This window comes from Hyla sarda, chromosome 3, assembly GCF_029499605.1.
Source record: "Hyla sarda isolate aHylSar1 chromosome 3, aHylSar1.hap1, whole genome shotgun sequence".
In the NCBI taxonomy this organism is placed as follows: Eukaryota; Metazoa; Chordata; class Amphibia; order Anura; family Hylidae; genus Hyla; species Hyla sarda.
In genome coordinates this window covers 184,564,867-184,579,419 of record NC_079191.1, presented here as the reverse complement: position 1 = coordinate 184,579,419, position 14,553 = coordinate 184,564,867, and the positions used below count along the sequence as shown (strand labels likewise).

General features: G+C 40.9%; 1 protein-coding gene across 3 annotated transcripts in view; it reads left to right on the top strand.

Annotated features, from left to right (window-relative positions):
• CSMD1 (CUB and Sushi multiple domains 1) overlaps window positions 1–14,553 on the top strand; it is a 1,887,231-nt gene that overhangs the window by 1,461,586 nt on the left and 411,092 nt on the right. For all 3 annotated transcript variants that reach the window (XM_056565713.1, XM_056565712.1, XM_056565715.1), the window contains exons 25-26: window positions 1,970–2,096; window positions 3,714–3,916. In XM_056565713.1, coding sequence (XP_056421688.1) covers window positions 1,970–2,096; window positions 3,714–3,916 — 330 coding nt within the window. The remainder of the gene's footprint in view (window positions 1–1,969; window positions 2,097–3,713; window positions 3,917–14,553) is intronic.

Genomic DNA, 14,553 nt, shown 5'->3' with positions numbered 1-14,553 from the left:
GTCTGATCGCAGGGGGTCCCGCCACTGGGGATTCCCACTATATCGCATGCAGCACCCACCTCTGGTAGCTGCATGCAGCGCTGCAGCCTCGGAGTCTGCCTGGTCGTGACCATGGGGCCGGAGTATGATGACATCACGACTCCGCCCCCATGTGCCACCACACCTCTCCCTTAGACTTGCATTGCGGGGCCCGGGTGTGACATTACACATGGGCAAAGTCGTGACGTCACAATACCCTGTAGTTATGACCCGGCAGACTCCAAGACTGCAGTGCTGCGTGCAGCTCCTAAAGGTGGGTGCTGCATGCGAGATAGCGGGGGTCCCCAGCGGTAGGACCCCCGCCATCAGACATCTTATCCCCTATCCTTTGGGTCTTAGGGCCGGAGTACCCCTTTAATTTTTTAATTAACTTTTTGTGCTAAAACATATTGCCTAAGATTTTTTTGGGAGGTTTGTTTAAAAATTTCCATTTTACTATCTATGTTTTAAAATAAAGTTTTATTCTGGTCATTAAGCCTAATAGCAAGCTAAGATTTCCTGTTATGTAGAGAAAACTTTCCATATGCTCCTTATGAGCACAGGTAGACTTACAGTAAAATGGGAATAGATAAAATTGGATCAGGTTATTTTCAGTAAGTCATAGTCACAGTTTCCCTTCTTCCTTCCTGTGCAATCACATCTACAAAGGTCACAGTGCATGCCTAGAAAACTGTTCTATAGAAGACTAAATGGTCCTTTCTAGTCTGCTGTGCCTCTGTTCATGCACTGGTGTCTAAATGCTGTTAATGGAGCAAAACAGAAGCACACAATATGTCTACCCCCATAATAATGTACAAAAAATACAATCAGAAAATAGAACATGGTTCAGTAGTTGGTTCTTTTTATTACAAAATGTCTAGGTGACATATTCTTTCTCACATGCTCTGAGCTGTAGGGTTTTCCTCAGCTCAAATCCACCACATTTTCTGTGGAAACCTTAGTAAAGATGTTGGGATTATTTGAAAATGTTGGGGACACTCCCCCTTTTTGGCAACCCACCACACACCCTTTACCCAATGGACACGCCCATTTTTTGGGGTTTCTCAGTAAAAAGAGTTGGTCAGGGTTTTTTCAATTTTGGTGCACATTCTGGCACAGACAGAATTTCTGGTGCACAACCCGACAAAACATGTTGGGTTTACAATAGTAAATCATGGCCATTGGCTGCTAACGGATTGGCTGCTTTCTCTGCTCACATTTGGTTATAAAGCTATACTAGATAGGATCTGCCTTATATTTCTTGAGCAGTGGCTCACCTGAGGTTCCTTAAGTGAAGATACTTTGTTCACTAAGACAGAAGATGTGATCACATGACATTTGTTTTGAATTGTGCATAACCATTCTTAAAGGGTTTATTTTATATATCAACTGGCTCCGTAAAGTGAAACAGATTTGTAAATTACGTATATTAAAAAATCTTAATCCTTCCAATAGTTATTAGCTTCCTAAGTTTTCTGTCTAACTGCTCAATGATGATGTCACGTCCCGGGAGCTGTGCATGATGGGAGAATATCCCCATAGGAGCTGGACAGCTCCCGGGACGTGAGTCATCAGAAAGCAGTTAGACAGAAAACAGCAACTCAACTTCAGAAGCTAATAACTATTGGAAGGATTAAGAGTTTTTTAATAGAAGTAATTTACAAATCTGTTTAACTTTCCGGAGCCAGTTGATATATAAAAAAAAGTTTTGGCCTGGAATACCCCTTTAACTCTAGATTCGATGTGTCAAATTCAAATTTCTAGTGCTTTTAGTGGCATCTCAGCTTGTGCATGATACTGCATTAATTTTTACTACCAATAATAAATAACCCTTTATCTATTTACATACTGTATGATGTTCCCTTTAGGCTGTAGATAGATGAGCAGATAATAGAAATGAATGCCATTTATAAATTGTGGTTGATTTTTAACATCCATTTTCCATATGCAGCTGAATGCGGTGGTCGGATTTATGCTGCAGCATCTGGACGCATCCTGTCTCCAGGTTATCCAGCACCCTATGAAAATAATTTACACTGCACTTGGATTCTTGAAGCAGACCCTGGAAAGTCAATTAGGTAACACCCTTAGAGTTTATGCCATACTATACAGTATATCATGTGGTGTATGTTATCTCTAATGCAGTGAAAAAGGCAGAAATATACCATAAGTAGAATGTATGATCTTAGCTATCTAGTTTATCTAGCTATCTAGCTTACAGTATCTATATATTGGTAGCATGTACATGGTGTTTTTTTATTTTTTTTATTTTAGATATTAGATCTTATCCTATATAATGATTGGATATCATTTAAGTAACCAATATCTGGAAACATGATTCATCCATATTGATTCATATGGAGCCACAAAGTTAAAATCCACAAATATTGAAATAGATGCTATAAATGATGCATTGGCCCCCTATAAACTTCCAGCTTTCCTACTTTAAAACTCCCTATTAAAACTGTAAGAGTGTGTGTGTGTGTGTGTGTGTGTATTTGTGTGTGTGTGTGTGTGGGGGGGGGGTGATGTCAATAGTATTATTTTTATTTGATCAGTGAGTAAACTATCACAAAACTACAATGTATTTAAGGATAGATAGGTATTGTTTTATCGTCCCTATCAGAGAAAATGATCTTGTGTGCTCAAATTCCATCTAAACAAAACATATAACCAAATGTAACCGCAATATTAGCTGATAACTTATTATATTCTTATATTATTGCTTAAAAATAACATATAATACACATAACAGAGTGCTAAAACTTTGACTGGGTGCCTTTGTGTGGACCCTTATGTCCCCTTCACTTAGAAAAGAGATTGTTTGCAGTTCACTTGAAATATATGTCCAAACACTTACTTTATTTGGGGAACAACAACATCTCTCTCCCCCTGGAATTAAGAAATCCCATTGCCATTGTAAGGCTCAATAGGCGTTTGGTAAGAGCGGGGATAGTACCTCATACACAGATCACCATCAGATCAGCTACCAACCCCCATATCCTGTTCTTATCCCAGACCCAACACAAGACTGCGTTTCCTGTTGACTGATTTTGGGACCTCTTGGAGAGATGAAGTGGGGAAAATAACACGTCACTCAGGGTCCCAACCAAGAAAGCTTTCCCACAACCAGGAAGTCCTTTGACTCACTTGTCTCTAGTACAAATATGACCCGAAATGGGTATTGGACCCCCTAGCGACACCTTTGTGTTGCCACACTTTATTTCTAACAGATACAGGATGATGTAAAAATAAATTCAATGATAGGAAACACTCTTACCAATCTACCAAGGGAATCTAATTCTTTGTACGAAAGATGGGATCAAACAGAGGGAAGAATATGTCTAGTTCCCAAATATATAGAGAGATAGATAGATAGATTTTCACCTAGAAACCACCCTTAACAGGAGACTGATATTTTGATATGTTTTTAGTTGAGTGCATTTTCTTAAACATAATCCAATATAATGTATAAAAATCATTTAGAAGTAAATCTGACCTAGTTGCATTTCCTACATTTTTACTGGGCAGCTTACAAGACCATATATTTTGAGAACAACAATTTTTATCTGTACTGTTGGTTTGCTTTCTTTCTTGTTTGAGTTGAACATTATATTTCAAGTGACAGTGCAATGCATATTTTATTGTTTGCAGCTGAACATTATATATACTGTCTGGTCTTTTTCCTTTTCTAGCCTTCACTTTATAGTTTTTGACACAGAAGTCTCACACGATATCCTTAAGGTATGGGATGGACCTGTAGACAGTGATGTTCTTCTGAAAGAATGGAGTGGTTCTTCTCTCCCCGAGGACATTCACAGCACATTCAACTCCTTGACATTACAATTTGATAGTGATTTTTTCATCAGCAAGTCTGGGTTTTCTATACAATTTTCAAGTAGGTATAACAAGCTGCATTATAAATCTAACATGATTTGGTGTCTATATTGCATGGAAATGTTCCTGTATATATACATACCCCTGAGTGTTTTCATCTACATGAAACCCACAAATGCATATAGATGTTCTTTTCAAACGAACTCAAGTTCCAAATAGCATTCCTATCTCGACATTCTTTTAATATGCAATGCCATGAATAAATATTCATAGTAACTGTCAAAAGAAACTCTTTTTGGAATCAGAGTTTCAGTTTGTGCACGTGTTCTCCCTTAATTCCTGCTTTCAATTATGTCATCTGTGTGGTGGTTCCATTCATGGGCTATTAAGGGATCATTGTCATTCCAATTCAGCACAGCATGCAGAAAATGAAGATACAAACTGACTTGTGCAATTATATTAATTGTAATCAAGCTCCATATTTTTCATTACTGCTTAATTACTATTTAATCAAGCGAAAAATCACAGGCTGAGCTTAGTCTAAAGACTGACCCTTATTTAGTAGAAATCACATGTACTAAATAGGCTGTGTTGCTGAACTGTCAACAGACAAATGCATTACTAATGAAACATTAGTTTACTTTTATTGTACCACTGTGCTAGGGCTACATAGAAGTGTGTCATAGCAAAAAGGGTTAAAAGGTGAATATGTAATATTTGTCAGAGCTCCCTGTTCAGTTCTAGAGATGAGCGAGCTAAAACCATAGAGCCCGGTTTTGCTCAGAACTTTGTGTAAATTATGTTCGGCGGACATTAGAACTTTGCCAAGTTCGTTTTTGGCACCTGAATGCACAAGATCAGGAAGTAGAAACACTGAGATGAATTCATGCTAGCCTAGAATACTTTGCAGCTATCAGCAAGATCCCATTACTGCAGGTTAGTCATGCATACAGCTCAAAGGCCAATTTAGGAGACAGCATAGAGTTGGGTTTAAAAGGACTGATAAAACCGTATGCACTGTGTTACGGCCATCTTGAAAAAACTAACTCACTGTGGAACTAAGGAACACAGTAATATATAGCATGCACATTACAATGCAAATCAATTTGAGCAAAGCATTGTGCCATGGCCTGGGCTGACCTGTATTACTGTGTCCAGTGATTCTGCATTTCTAGCTGTGAGAGTGAAACTTGATTAGGCCTTGTACACCACTTTACCTGTATTGTCTAGGAATATTAAAATGAAGCATTTATAGCTGTGACAGTGAAAGTTGACTGTTAGTTTCTCTACCACTTGAATAGTTAGTGAGTTAAATATTACCATAAAAACAAAAATAGTACCTCAACATCTAAAAAAAGAAAAGTTTGGTAAAGGAATGGTTGGACAAGGAAAGGGTAGATAAAAGAACACCCCTGCCATGTATTCTATCAGTGAGCATGTTGGTGACAGAACCAGCTAGGCATTTAGTTAGTAAAGAATAGATTTTTCATAAATTTTTGTACATTTGAATTAATCTAATAGTATGAAAAAACGAAATCAGATAATTCAAATAGACATTATCCCCTTAAGGACCGAGGGTTTTTCCGTTTTTGCATTTTTATTTTTTCCTCCTTGCCTTTAAAAAATCATAACTCTTAAAATTTTGCACCTAAAAATCCATATGATGGCTTATTTTTTGCGCCACCAATTCTACTTTGTAAGGAGATCAGTCATTTTGCTCGGTAAAAATGACACCTTATCTTTATTCTGTAGGTCCATACAATTAAAATGATACTCTACTTGTATAGGTTTGATTTTGTCGTACTTCTGGAAAAAAACATAACTACATGCAGGAAAATTAATAAGTTAAAAATTGTCATCTTCTGACCCCTATAACTTTTTTATTTTTGCGCATATGGGGAAGTATGAGGGCTCATTTTTGCGCCATGATCTGAAGTTTTTAGCGGTATCATTTTTGCATTGATAGGACTAATTGATATAAAAAGTGACCAAAAATGCACTATTTTGGAGTTTGGATTTTTTTTGCGCGTACGCCATTGACAGTGCGGTTTAATTAACAATATATTTTTATAATTCGGACATTTCCGCATGCGGCGATACCATATATGTTTATTTTCATTTTTATTTACACTGTGTTTTTTTATGGGGAAAGGGGGGTTATTCAAACTTTTAATAGGGAAGGGGTTAAATGATCTTTATTCACTTTTTTTTTTCCACTTTTTTTTGCAGTGTTATAGCTCCCAATGGGGGCCTATAACACTGCACACACTGATCTATTACATTGACCACTGGTTTCTCATCGGAAACCAGTGATCGATGATTCTGCCGCTTGAATGCTCATGCCTGGATCTCAGGCACTGAGCAGTCATTCGGCGATCGGACAGCGAGGAGGCAGGTAGGGACCCTCCAGCTGTCCTGTAAGCTGTTCGGGATGCTGCGATTTCGCCACAGCTATCCAGAACAGCCCACTGAGCTAACCGGCATACTTTCACTTTCACTTTAGACGCGGCGTTCAACTTTTAACGCCGCGTCTAAAGGGTTAATAGCGCGCGGCACCGCGATCAATGCAGCGCACTATTAGTCACGGGTCCCGGCCTCTATGTTAGAGGCCGGGCCCGACCCGCTATGACGCAGGGCCATGCCGTGGCCCCGCGTTATAGATCGGGAGTGGACACATGACGTTCCAGTACGTCATGTGTCCTTAACCCCTTAAGGACAATGGACGTACTCCTACGCCCCCAGTTCCGAGTCCTTAAGGACCGAGGACAAAGGAGTACGTCCTGTCCATTCCCGGCCCCCCGCCGCTAGCCGAAGGGCAGCCGGTGCCCGATGCCTGCTGAAATCGTTCAGCAGGCATCGCGGCATATCGCCCAGGGGGGTCATTATGCCCCGCCATGTCGGCGATGGCCGCAGATCGCTGGACAATTCAGTCCAGCGATCTGCGGCTATTCCAGGTCAATCGGGTATCCAGTGACCCGGTGACCCGGAATTACTGGCTGATCGGGGCCGTCAGAGACGGCCCCGAACAGCCAGAGCCTGCAGGGGTTAGGTGGCACTGGTGCCACCTCACGATCGCCCTGATTCGTCGGCCGGATTCCCGGCCGACCAATCAGGGCACTTGCTGCGGGTGTCACTCCCGCACCCGCTCCGCCCCTCTTCCGGAGGACGTGAGCAGGTGCGGGACGTGCACCCCGGGTGCTGGGGACCCCGATCCCCGGCGTTAATGTTGGGATCGGGGCCCCAGGAGCGACGACGGCGGCGGCAGCGGGACTGACCTGTGCGGCGATCAAGCAGCAGCAGGAGGTGAGTGACAGCCTCCTGCTGTTGCTTAGCAACAGCTCCCAGCATGCAAAAAGGGCATGCTGGGAGCTGTAGTTATGCAACTGGAGGAGGCAGACCACCACAACTCCCAGCATGCACTTATGGGCATGCTGGGACTTATGGTTTTGCAACAGCTGGAGGCACATTCTTTCTATGGAAAAGTGTACCTTCAGCTGTTGTGTAACTACAGCTCCCAGCTTGTACAAACAGCTAAAGTGCATGCTGGGAGTTGTAGTGGTGCATCTGCTGGTTGCATAACTACAACTCCCAGCATGCCCGTTGGCTGTCGGTGACTGCTGAGAGTTGTAGTTTTGCAACAGCTGAAGGCACACTGAGTTAAGTAGCAAACCAGTGTGTCTCCAGCTGTTGCATAACTACAATCCCCAGCCAAAGAAGTATGCCTCCCGCTGTTGCATAACTGCAACACCCAGCATGCCCTTCCGCTGTCCGTACATGCTGGGGTTTGTAGCTTTTGCAACAGCTGAAGGCACACTGGTTGCAAAACACTGAGTTTGTTGCCAAACTCGGTGTTTCACAACCAGTGTGCCTCCAGCTGTTGCAAAACTACAACTCCCAGCATGCACTGATAGACCGTACATTCTGGGAGTTGTAGTTTTGCAACAGCTGGATGTTTCTCCCCCCCCCCCCCCAATGTGAACGTACAGGGTACACTCACATGGGCGGAGGATTACAGCAAGTATCCGGCTGCGAGTTTGAGCTGCAGCAAAGTTTCTGCTGCAGCTCAAGCTGCCAGCGAGAAACTACTGTGAACCCCCCGCCCGTGTGACTGTACCCTAAAAACACTACACTAACACAAAATAAAATAAAAAGTAAAAAAACACTACATATACACATACCCCTACACAGCCCCTCTCCCCTCCCCAATAAAAATGAAAAACGTCTGGTACGCCACCGTTTCCAAAACGGAGCCTCCAGCTGTTGCAAAACTACAACTCCCAGCATGCACTTATAGACCCTACATGCTGGGAGTTGTAGTTTTGCAACAGCTGGATGTTCCCCCCCCCCAATGTGAACGTACAGGGTACACTCACATGGGCGGAGGATTACAGTAAGTATCCGGCTGCAAGTTTGAGGTGCGGCAAAATTTCTGCCGCTGCTCAAACTGCCAGCGAGAAACTACTGTGAACCCCCCGCCCGTGCGACTGTACCCTAAAAACACTACACTACACTACCACAAAATAAAATAAAAAGTAAAAAACACTACATATGCACATTCCCCTACACAGCCCCCCTCCCCTCCCCAATAAAAATGAAAAACGTCTGGTACGCCACTGTTTCCAAAACGGAGCCTCCAGCTGTTGCAAAACAACTACTCCCAGTATTACCAGACAGCCACTGACTGTCCAGGCATGCTGGGACTTTTACAACAGCTGGAGGTACCCTATTTGGGAATCACTGGCGTAGAATACCCCTATGTCCACCCCTATGCAAGTCCATAATTCAGGCCTCAAATGCGCATGGCGCTCTCACTTTGGAGCCCTGTCGTGTTTCAAGGCAACAGTTTAGGGTCACATATGGGGTATCACCGTACTCGGGAGAAATTGTGTTACAAATTATGGGGGGTATTTTCTGCTATTACCCTTTTTAAAAATCTAAAATTTTTGGGAAACCAACATTTTAGGTAAAAAAATTATTATTTTTTTTTACATATGCAAAAGTTGTGAATCACCTGTGGGATATTAAGGTTCACATTACCCCTTGTTACGTTCCCCGAGGGGTCTAGTTTCCAAAATAGTATGCCATGTGTTTTTTTTTTGCTGTCCTGGCACCACAGGGGCTTCCTAAATGCGGCATGCCCCCAGAGCAAAATTTGCTTTCAAAAAGCCAAATGTGACTCCTCCTCTTCTGAGACCTGTAGTGTGCCAGCAGAGCACTTCTCACCCCCATATGGGGTGTTTTCTGAATCGGGAGAAATTGAGCTTCAAATTTTGGGGGGTATTTTCTGCTATTACCCTTTTAAAAAATGTAAACATTTTGGGAAACCAAGCATTTTAGGTAAAAACAAAATGTTTTTTTTTACATATGCAAAAGTCGTGAAACACCTGTAGGGTATTAAGGTTCACATTACCCCTTGTTACGTTCCCCGAGGGGTCTAGTTTCCAAAATGGTATTCCATGTGTTTTTTTTTGCTGTTCTGGCACCATAGGGGCTTCCTAAATGCGGCATGCCCCCAGAGCAAAATTTGCTTTCAAAAAGCCAAATGTGACTCCTTCTCTTCTGAGACCTGTAGTGCGCCAGCAGAGCACTTCTCACCCCCATATGGGGTGTTTTCTGAATCGGGAGAAATTTGGCTTCAAATTTTGGGGGGTATTTTCTGCTATTACCCTTTTTAAAAATGTAAACATTTTGGGAAACCAAGCATTTTAGGTAAAAAATTTTTTTTTTTTAACATATGCAAAAGTCGTGAATCACCTGTGGGGTATTAAGGTTCACTTTACCCCTTGTTACGTTCCCTGAGGGGTCTAGTTTCCAAAATGGTATGCCATGTGTTTTTTTTTGCTGTCCTGGCACCATAGGGGCTTCCTATAGGTGACATGCCCCCCAAAAACCATTTGACGCTCCTTCCCTTCTGAGCCCTCTACTGCTCCCACCGAACAATTAACATAGACATATGAGGTATGTCCTTACTCAAGAGAAATTGGGTTTCAAATACAAGTAAAAATTTTCTCCTTTTTATCCCTTGCAAAAATTCAAAAATTGGGTCTACAAGAACATGCGAGTGTAAAAAATGAAGATTGTGAATTTTCTCCTTCACTTTTCTGCTATTCCTGTGAAACACCTAAAGGGTTAATACACTTATTGAATGTCATTTTGAATACTTTGGGGGGTGTAGTTTTTATAATGGGGTCATTTATGGGGTATTTCCAATATGAAGACCCTTCAAATCCACTTCAAACCTGAACTGGTCCATGAAAAATAGCGAGTTTGAAAATTTTGTGAAAAATTTCCAAATTGCTGCTGAACTTTGAAGCCCTCTGGTGTCTTCCAAAAGTAAAAACTCATTAATTTTATGATGCAAACATAAAGTAGACATATTGTATATGTGAACCCAAAAATGTTTTATTTTGAATATCCATTTTCCTTACAAGCAGAGAGCTTCAAAGTTAGAAAAATGCAAAATTTTCATTTTTTTCATCAAATTTTGGGATTTTTCACCAAGAAAGGATGCAAGTTACCATAAAATTTTACCACTAAGTTAAAGTAGAATATGTCACGAAAAAACAATCTCAGAATCAGAATGATAAGTAAAAGCATTCCAGAGTTATTAATGTTTAAAGTGACAGTGGTCAGAATTGCAAACAACGCTCTGGTCCTTAAGGTGTAAAATGGCCTGGTCCTTAAGGGGTTAAGGAGTTATAAATAAGAAGTTTGAAATTAGTGAACTCTGAATAATGCAAGACTATAATGACAAAGATGAACACATTTGAATAGAAGCTTTTTCTCCTAGACTATTTTGATACCCCAATACAGATAGATATGAATGGAGCTGGCATGGCATGACATTAGCTAGAGAATAACATATCTAGGAGCAGAGTGTCCCTTTAACTTTAGCTTTACAATCACTTTAAGTCTGCTTTAATACATACCTAGGGAACCTAGCAGTGTTTTACAGGGCTGTAAAGCTCTTAGACAGTGTGCATTGCATTTTTAGTTAGAACTTATTCGCTGCAAACCAAACTTTTTTAAAGATTTTGGAATTTAAAAATGTTCTCAAATCTATTAATTTAGTGGCTGTTGTTATGCATATAAAGTCTGACAGTGCAACAATATCCCTTATGTTATACCTTATTTTTAGCTTGACTTTCACACCCTGTTCAGATTCTATGTTATTTCTTAAAGGGAATGAAATATAAAAAATGTTTAATTGTTTACAAAAGCCAAACAACGCTACTTTGCATTGAACTCCTGCACAGTTTTCAGATACTGGGTAGACAAGTCCTATTAATTAGAAATGTGCATATAAATTGCTATACGTCACACAGTCATGTGAAATGGGCTTGTGATCCAATCCCACTCCATACCTTGAAAACCTGAGGGCTGCAACTAATAGCTGGTATGGAGTTGTCCCTGATGCCCGCTATTTTAACTGTTTAGATGACACTGTCAAAATAATAATGGCAATAAAACAATTATATGTCACATTAGTGGTGGATTTGGGCTTGGAGGATCTGTTATCTGTTGCCTGCTATGAACGTTCCACTGTTAAGACCTAAAGTACAATTGGTACCACAAAAAAAAACAAGCCCTCATATTTTTCTGTAGATGACAAACTTAAAGATTTACGGCACTTAGAATGTGAGAGGAAAAAAATGAAAACAAAATCAAATTTACAGTTTCTGGGTTACTAGGGGGTAACATGTGAGTTTATGGGTGACAGAGAAACTCATTAAAGGCATCTGTCATAGCCAGCAAGTAAAAAAAAATACAGGATACTTTCCATTTCTGTGCCACTAAGTCTCACCCTTAGAGAAGTACTCGCTATTTTGACCCCTAAATTCTACCTTATAATCTTCTCACTGTCTGGAAGCATTTAGAGGGGAATTCATAGTTACATAGTTACATAGTTAGTACGGTCGAAAAAAGACATATGTCCATCAAGTTCAACCAGGGAATTAAGGGGTAGGGGTGTGGCGCGATATTGGGGAAGGGATGAGATTTTATATTTCTTCATAAGCATTAATCTTATTTTGTTCCAGGAATGTATCTAATCCTGTTTTAAAGCTGTTAATTGTTCCTGCTGGGACCAGTTCCTGAGGTAGACTGTTCCATAAGTTCACAGTTCTCATGCTAAAGAAGGCGTGTCGCCCCTTGAGACTAAACTTTTTCTTCTCCAGACGGAGGGAGTGCCCCCTCGTCCTTTGGGGGGGTTTAACCTGGAACAGTTTTTCTCCATATTTTTTGTATGGGCCATTAATATACTTATATACGTTTATCATATCCCCCCTTAAACGTCTCTTCTCAAGACTAAACAATTGTAACTCCTTTAATCGCTCCTCATAGCTAAGATGTTCCATTCCCCATATTAGTTTAGTCGCGCGTCTCTGCACCCTTTCCAACTCCGCAGTGTCCCTTTTATGGACAGGTGCCCAAAACTGAACAGCATATTCCAGGTAAGGCCGTACCAATGATTTATAAAGGGGGAGTATTATGTCCCTGTCCCTTGAGTCCATTCCTCTTTTGATACATGACAATATCCTGCCGGCTTTGGAAGCAGCAGCCTGACATTGCATGCTATTCTGTAGTCTGTGATCTACAAGTACACCCAGATCCTTCTCTACCAGTGACTCTGCCAGTTTAATCCCCCCTAAGACATACGATGCATGCAGGTTATTAGTACCCAGATGCATAACTTTACATTTATCCACATTGAACCTCATTTGCCAAGTGGATGCCCAGACACTTAGTCTATCCAAGTCATCTTGTAACTTATGCACATCCTCTATAGACTGTACTGTGCTACAAAGCTTGGTGTCATCTGCAAAGATAGAAACAGAGCTGTTAATACCATCCTCTATATCATTAATAAATAAATTAAACAACAGCGGGCCCAGTACAGAACCTTGGGGTACACCACTAATAACCGGGGACCAATCAGAGTACGAATCATTGACCACCACTCTCTGGGTACGATCCATGAGCCAGTGTTCAATCCAGTTACAAACTAAAATTTCCAAACCCAAAGACCTTAACGTACCTGTCAGACGTCTATGAGGGACAGTATCAAATGCTTTAGCAAAATCCAGAAACACTATATCCACAGCCATTCCTCTGTCAAGGCTTCTACTCACCTCTTCATAAAAGCAAATTAGATTGGTTTGACAACTTCTATCCTTAGTAAACCCATGCTGGCTATCACTTATAATACAATTATCCCCTATGTATTCCTGTATGTAATCCCTTATAAGTCCTTCAAACAATTTACCCACAATGCACGTTAAACTTACCGGTCTATAGTTTCCTGGGGAAGACCTAGAGCCCTTTTTGAAGATTGGCACCACATTCGCCTTGCGCCAGTCCCTTGGCACAATACCAGACACCAGAGAATCTCTAAATATCATGAACAGGGGTACAGATATTACTGAACTTACCTCTCTAAGAACTCTTGGGTGTAGTCCATCCGGTCCTGGGGATTTGCTTACATTTATATCACTTAACTTACCTTGTACCATCTCTACATTAAGCCAGTTCAGTACATTACATGATGTGTCATCAAGCTTTTTAGACTTTTTTTTTTCTATTTTAAAAGTTGCATCAAAAGTCTCAGTCACTTCTGTGCGACTTTTGCTATAGATCATATCTGAAAATGAACTACCATGTGCAGTGCTTTAGGCTACTTTTATGCAGTGGTGATCGATTCAAGATGTGTGACTTTTCTCTGAATGTCGCACAAAAGTTGCAGCTCCCGTCCTTTACACACTAACCCGCACCAATTTACTTCAGCCCTGAAAAGTACTCTAAACACTACACACCCCCTACTCTCCCCCCGCGTGTGTCGACCCCCATATACATATATATATATATATATATATATGCCCCCACAGAGCTTTAATATATATTTATGCCTCCGCAGCACTACGTGTAAAGTATTGTATTAGCACATTGGGCGGGCTGGCCGGGGAAGCCGGTGGCATTGTGTTAGGGTCCCCGGCCAGCCTGATGCGCTAGTACAAAACTTCTCACACGTAGCGCAGCGGCAGCCATATATATGGCCCCCGCTGCGCTTTGTGTAAAAAGTATTGAATTAGCACATCAGGCTGGCTGGGGACCCAGCGCAAATAGAGAAAAGAGAGGAAAGTAAGAGAAACAGAGAAAAGTAACAAGTTGAAAATAACCATATAAAACATATAGGGGGAGATTCATAAAAATCTGTCCAGAGGAAAAGTTGCTGAGTTGCCCATAGCAACCAATCAGATTGCTTCTTTCATTATTTAAAAGGCGATCTGATTGGTTGCTATGGGCAACTCAGCAACTTTTACTCTGGACAAATGTCCCCCATAGTGCACACGTGGTGCATGCACTAGTAGCCATAGATTGAGTTTTTAATAAATCAATCTATGGTATCATCACATTTTCAGCTGAATACATTATACTCATTTCTGTTCATTTTATTCTAAAACATTCCTTATCTTTTCAGCATTAACCTTCCAGTGTCAGTGAATCTGGGGTTAATCCAACAGAACCCTTTGAATTTGTAATGAATTTACATCATGAATAATATTATTCCATGAATAGCATTTGCTAAATACTGTTGCATTTCAATGATGCTTATTGGTAACACCAATTATTTTAAGCATTGTGTAAAACCATTTTTTTTCTTTGACAGCAAATTCCCTAAAGTGACAAAGGAAATATGAT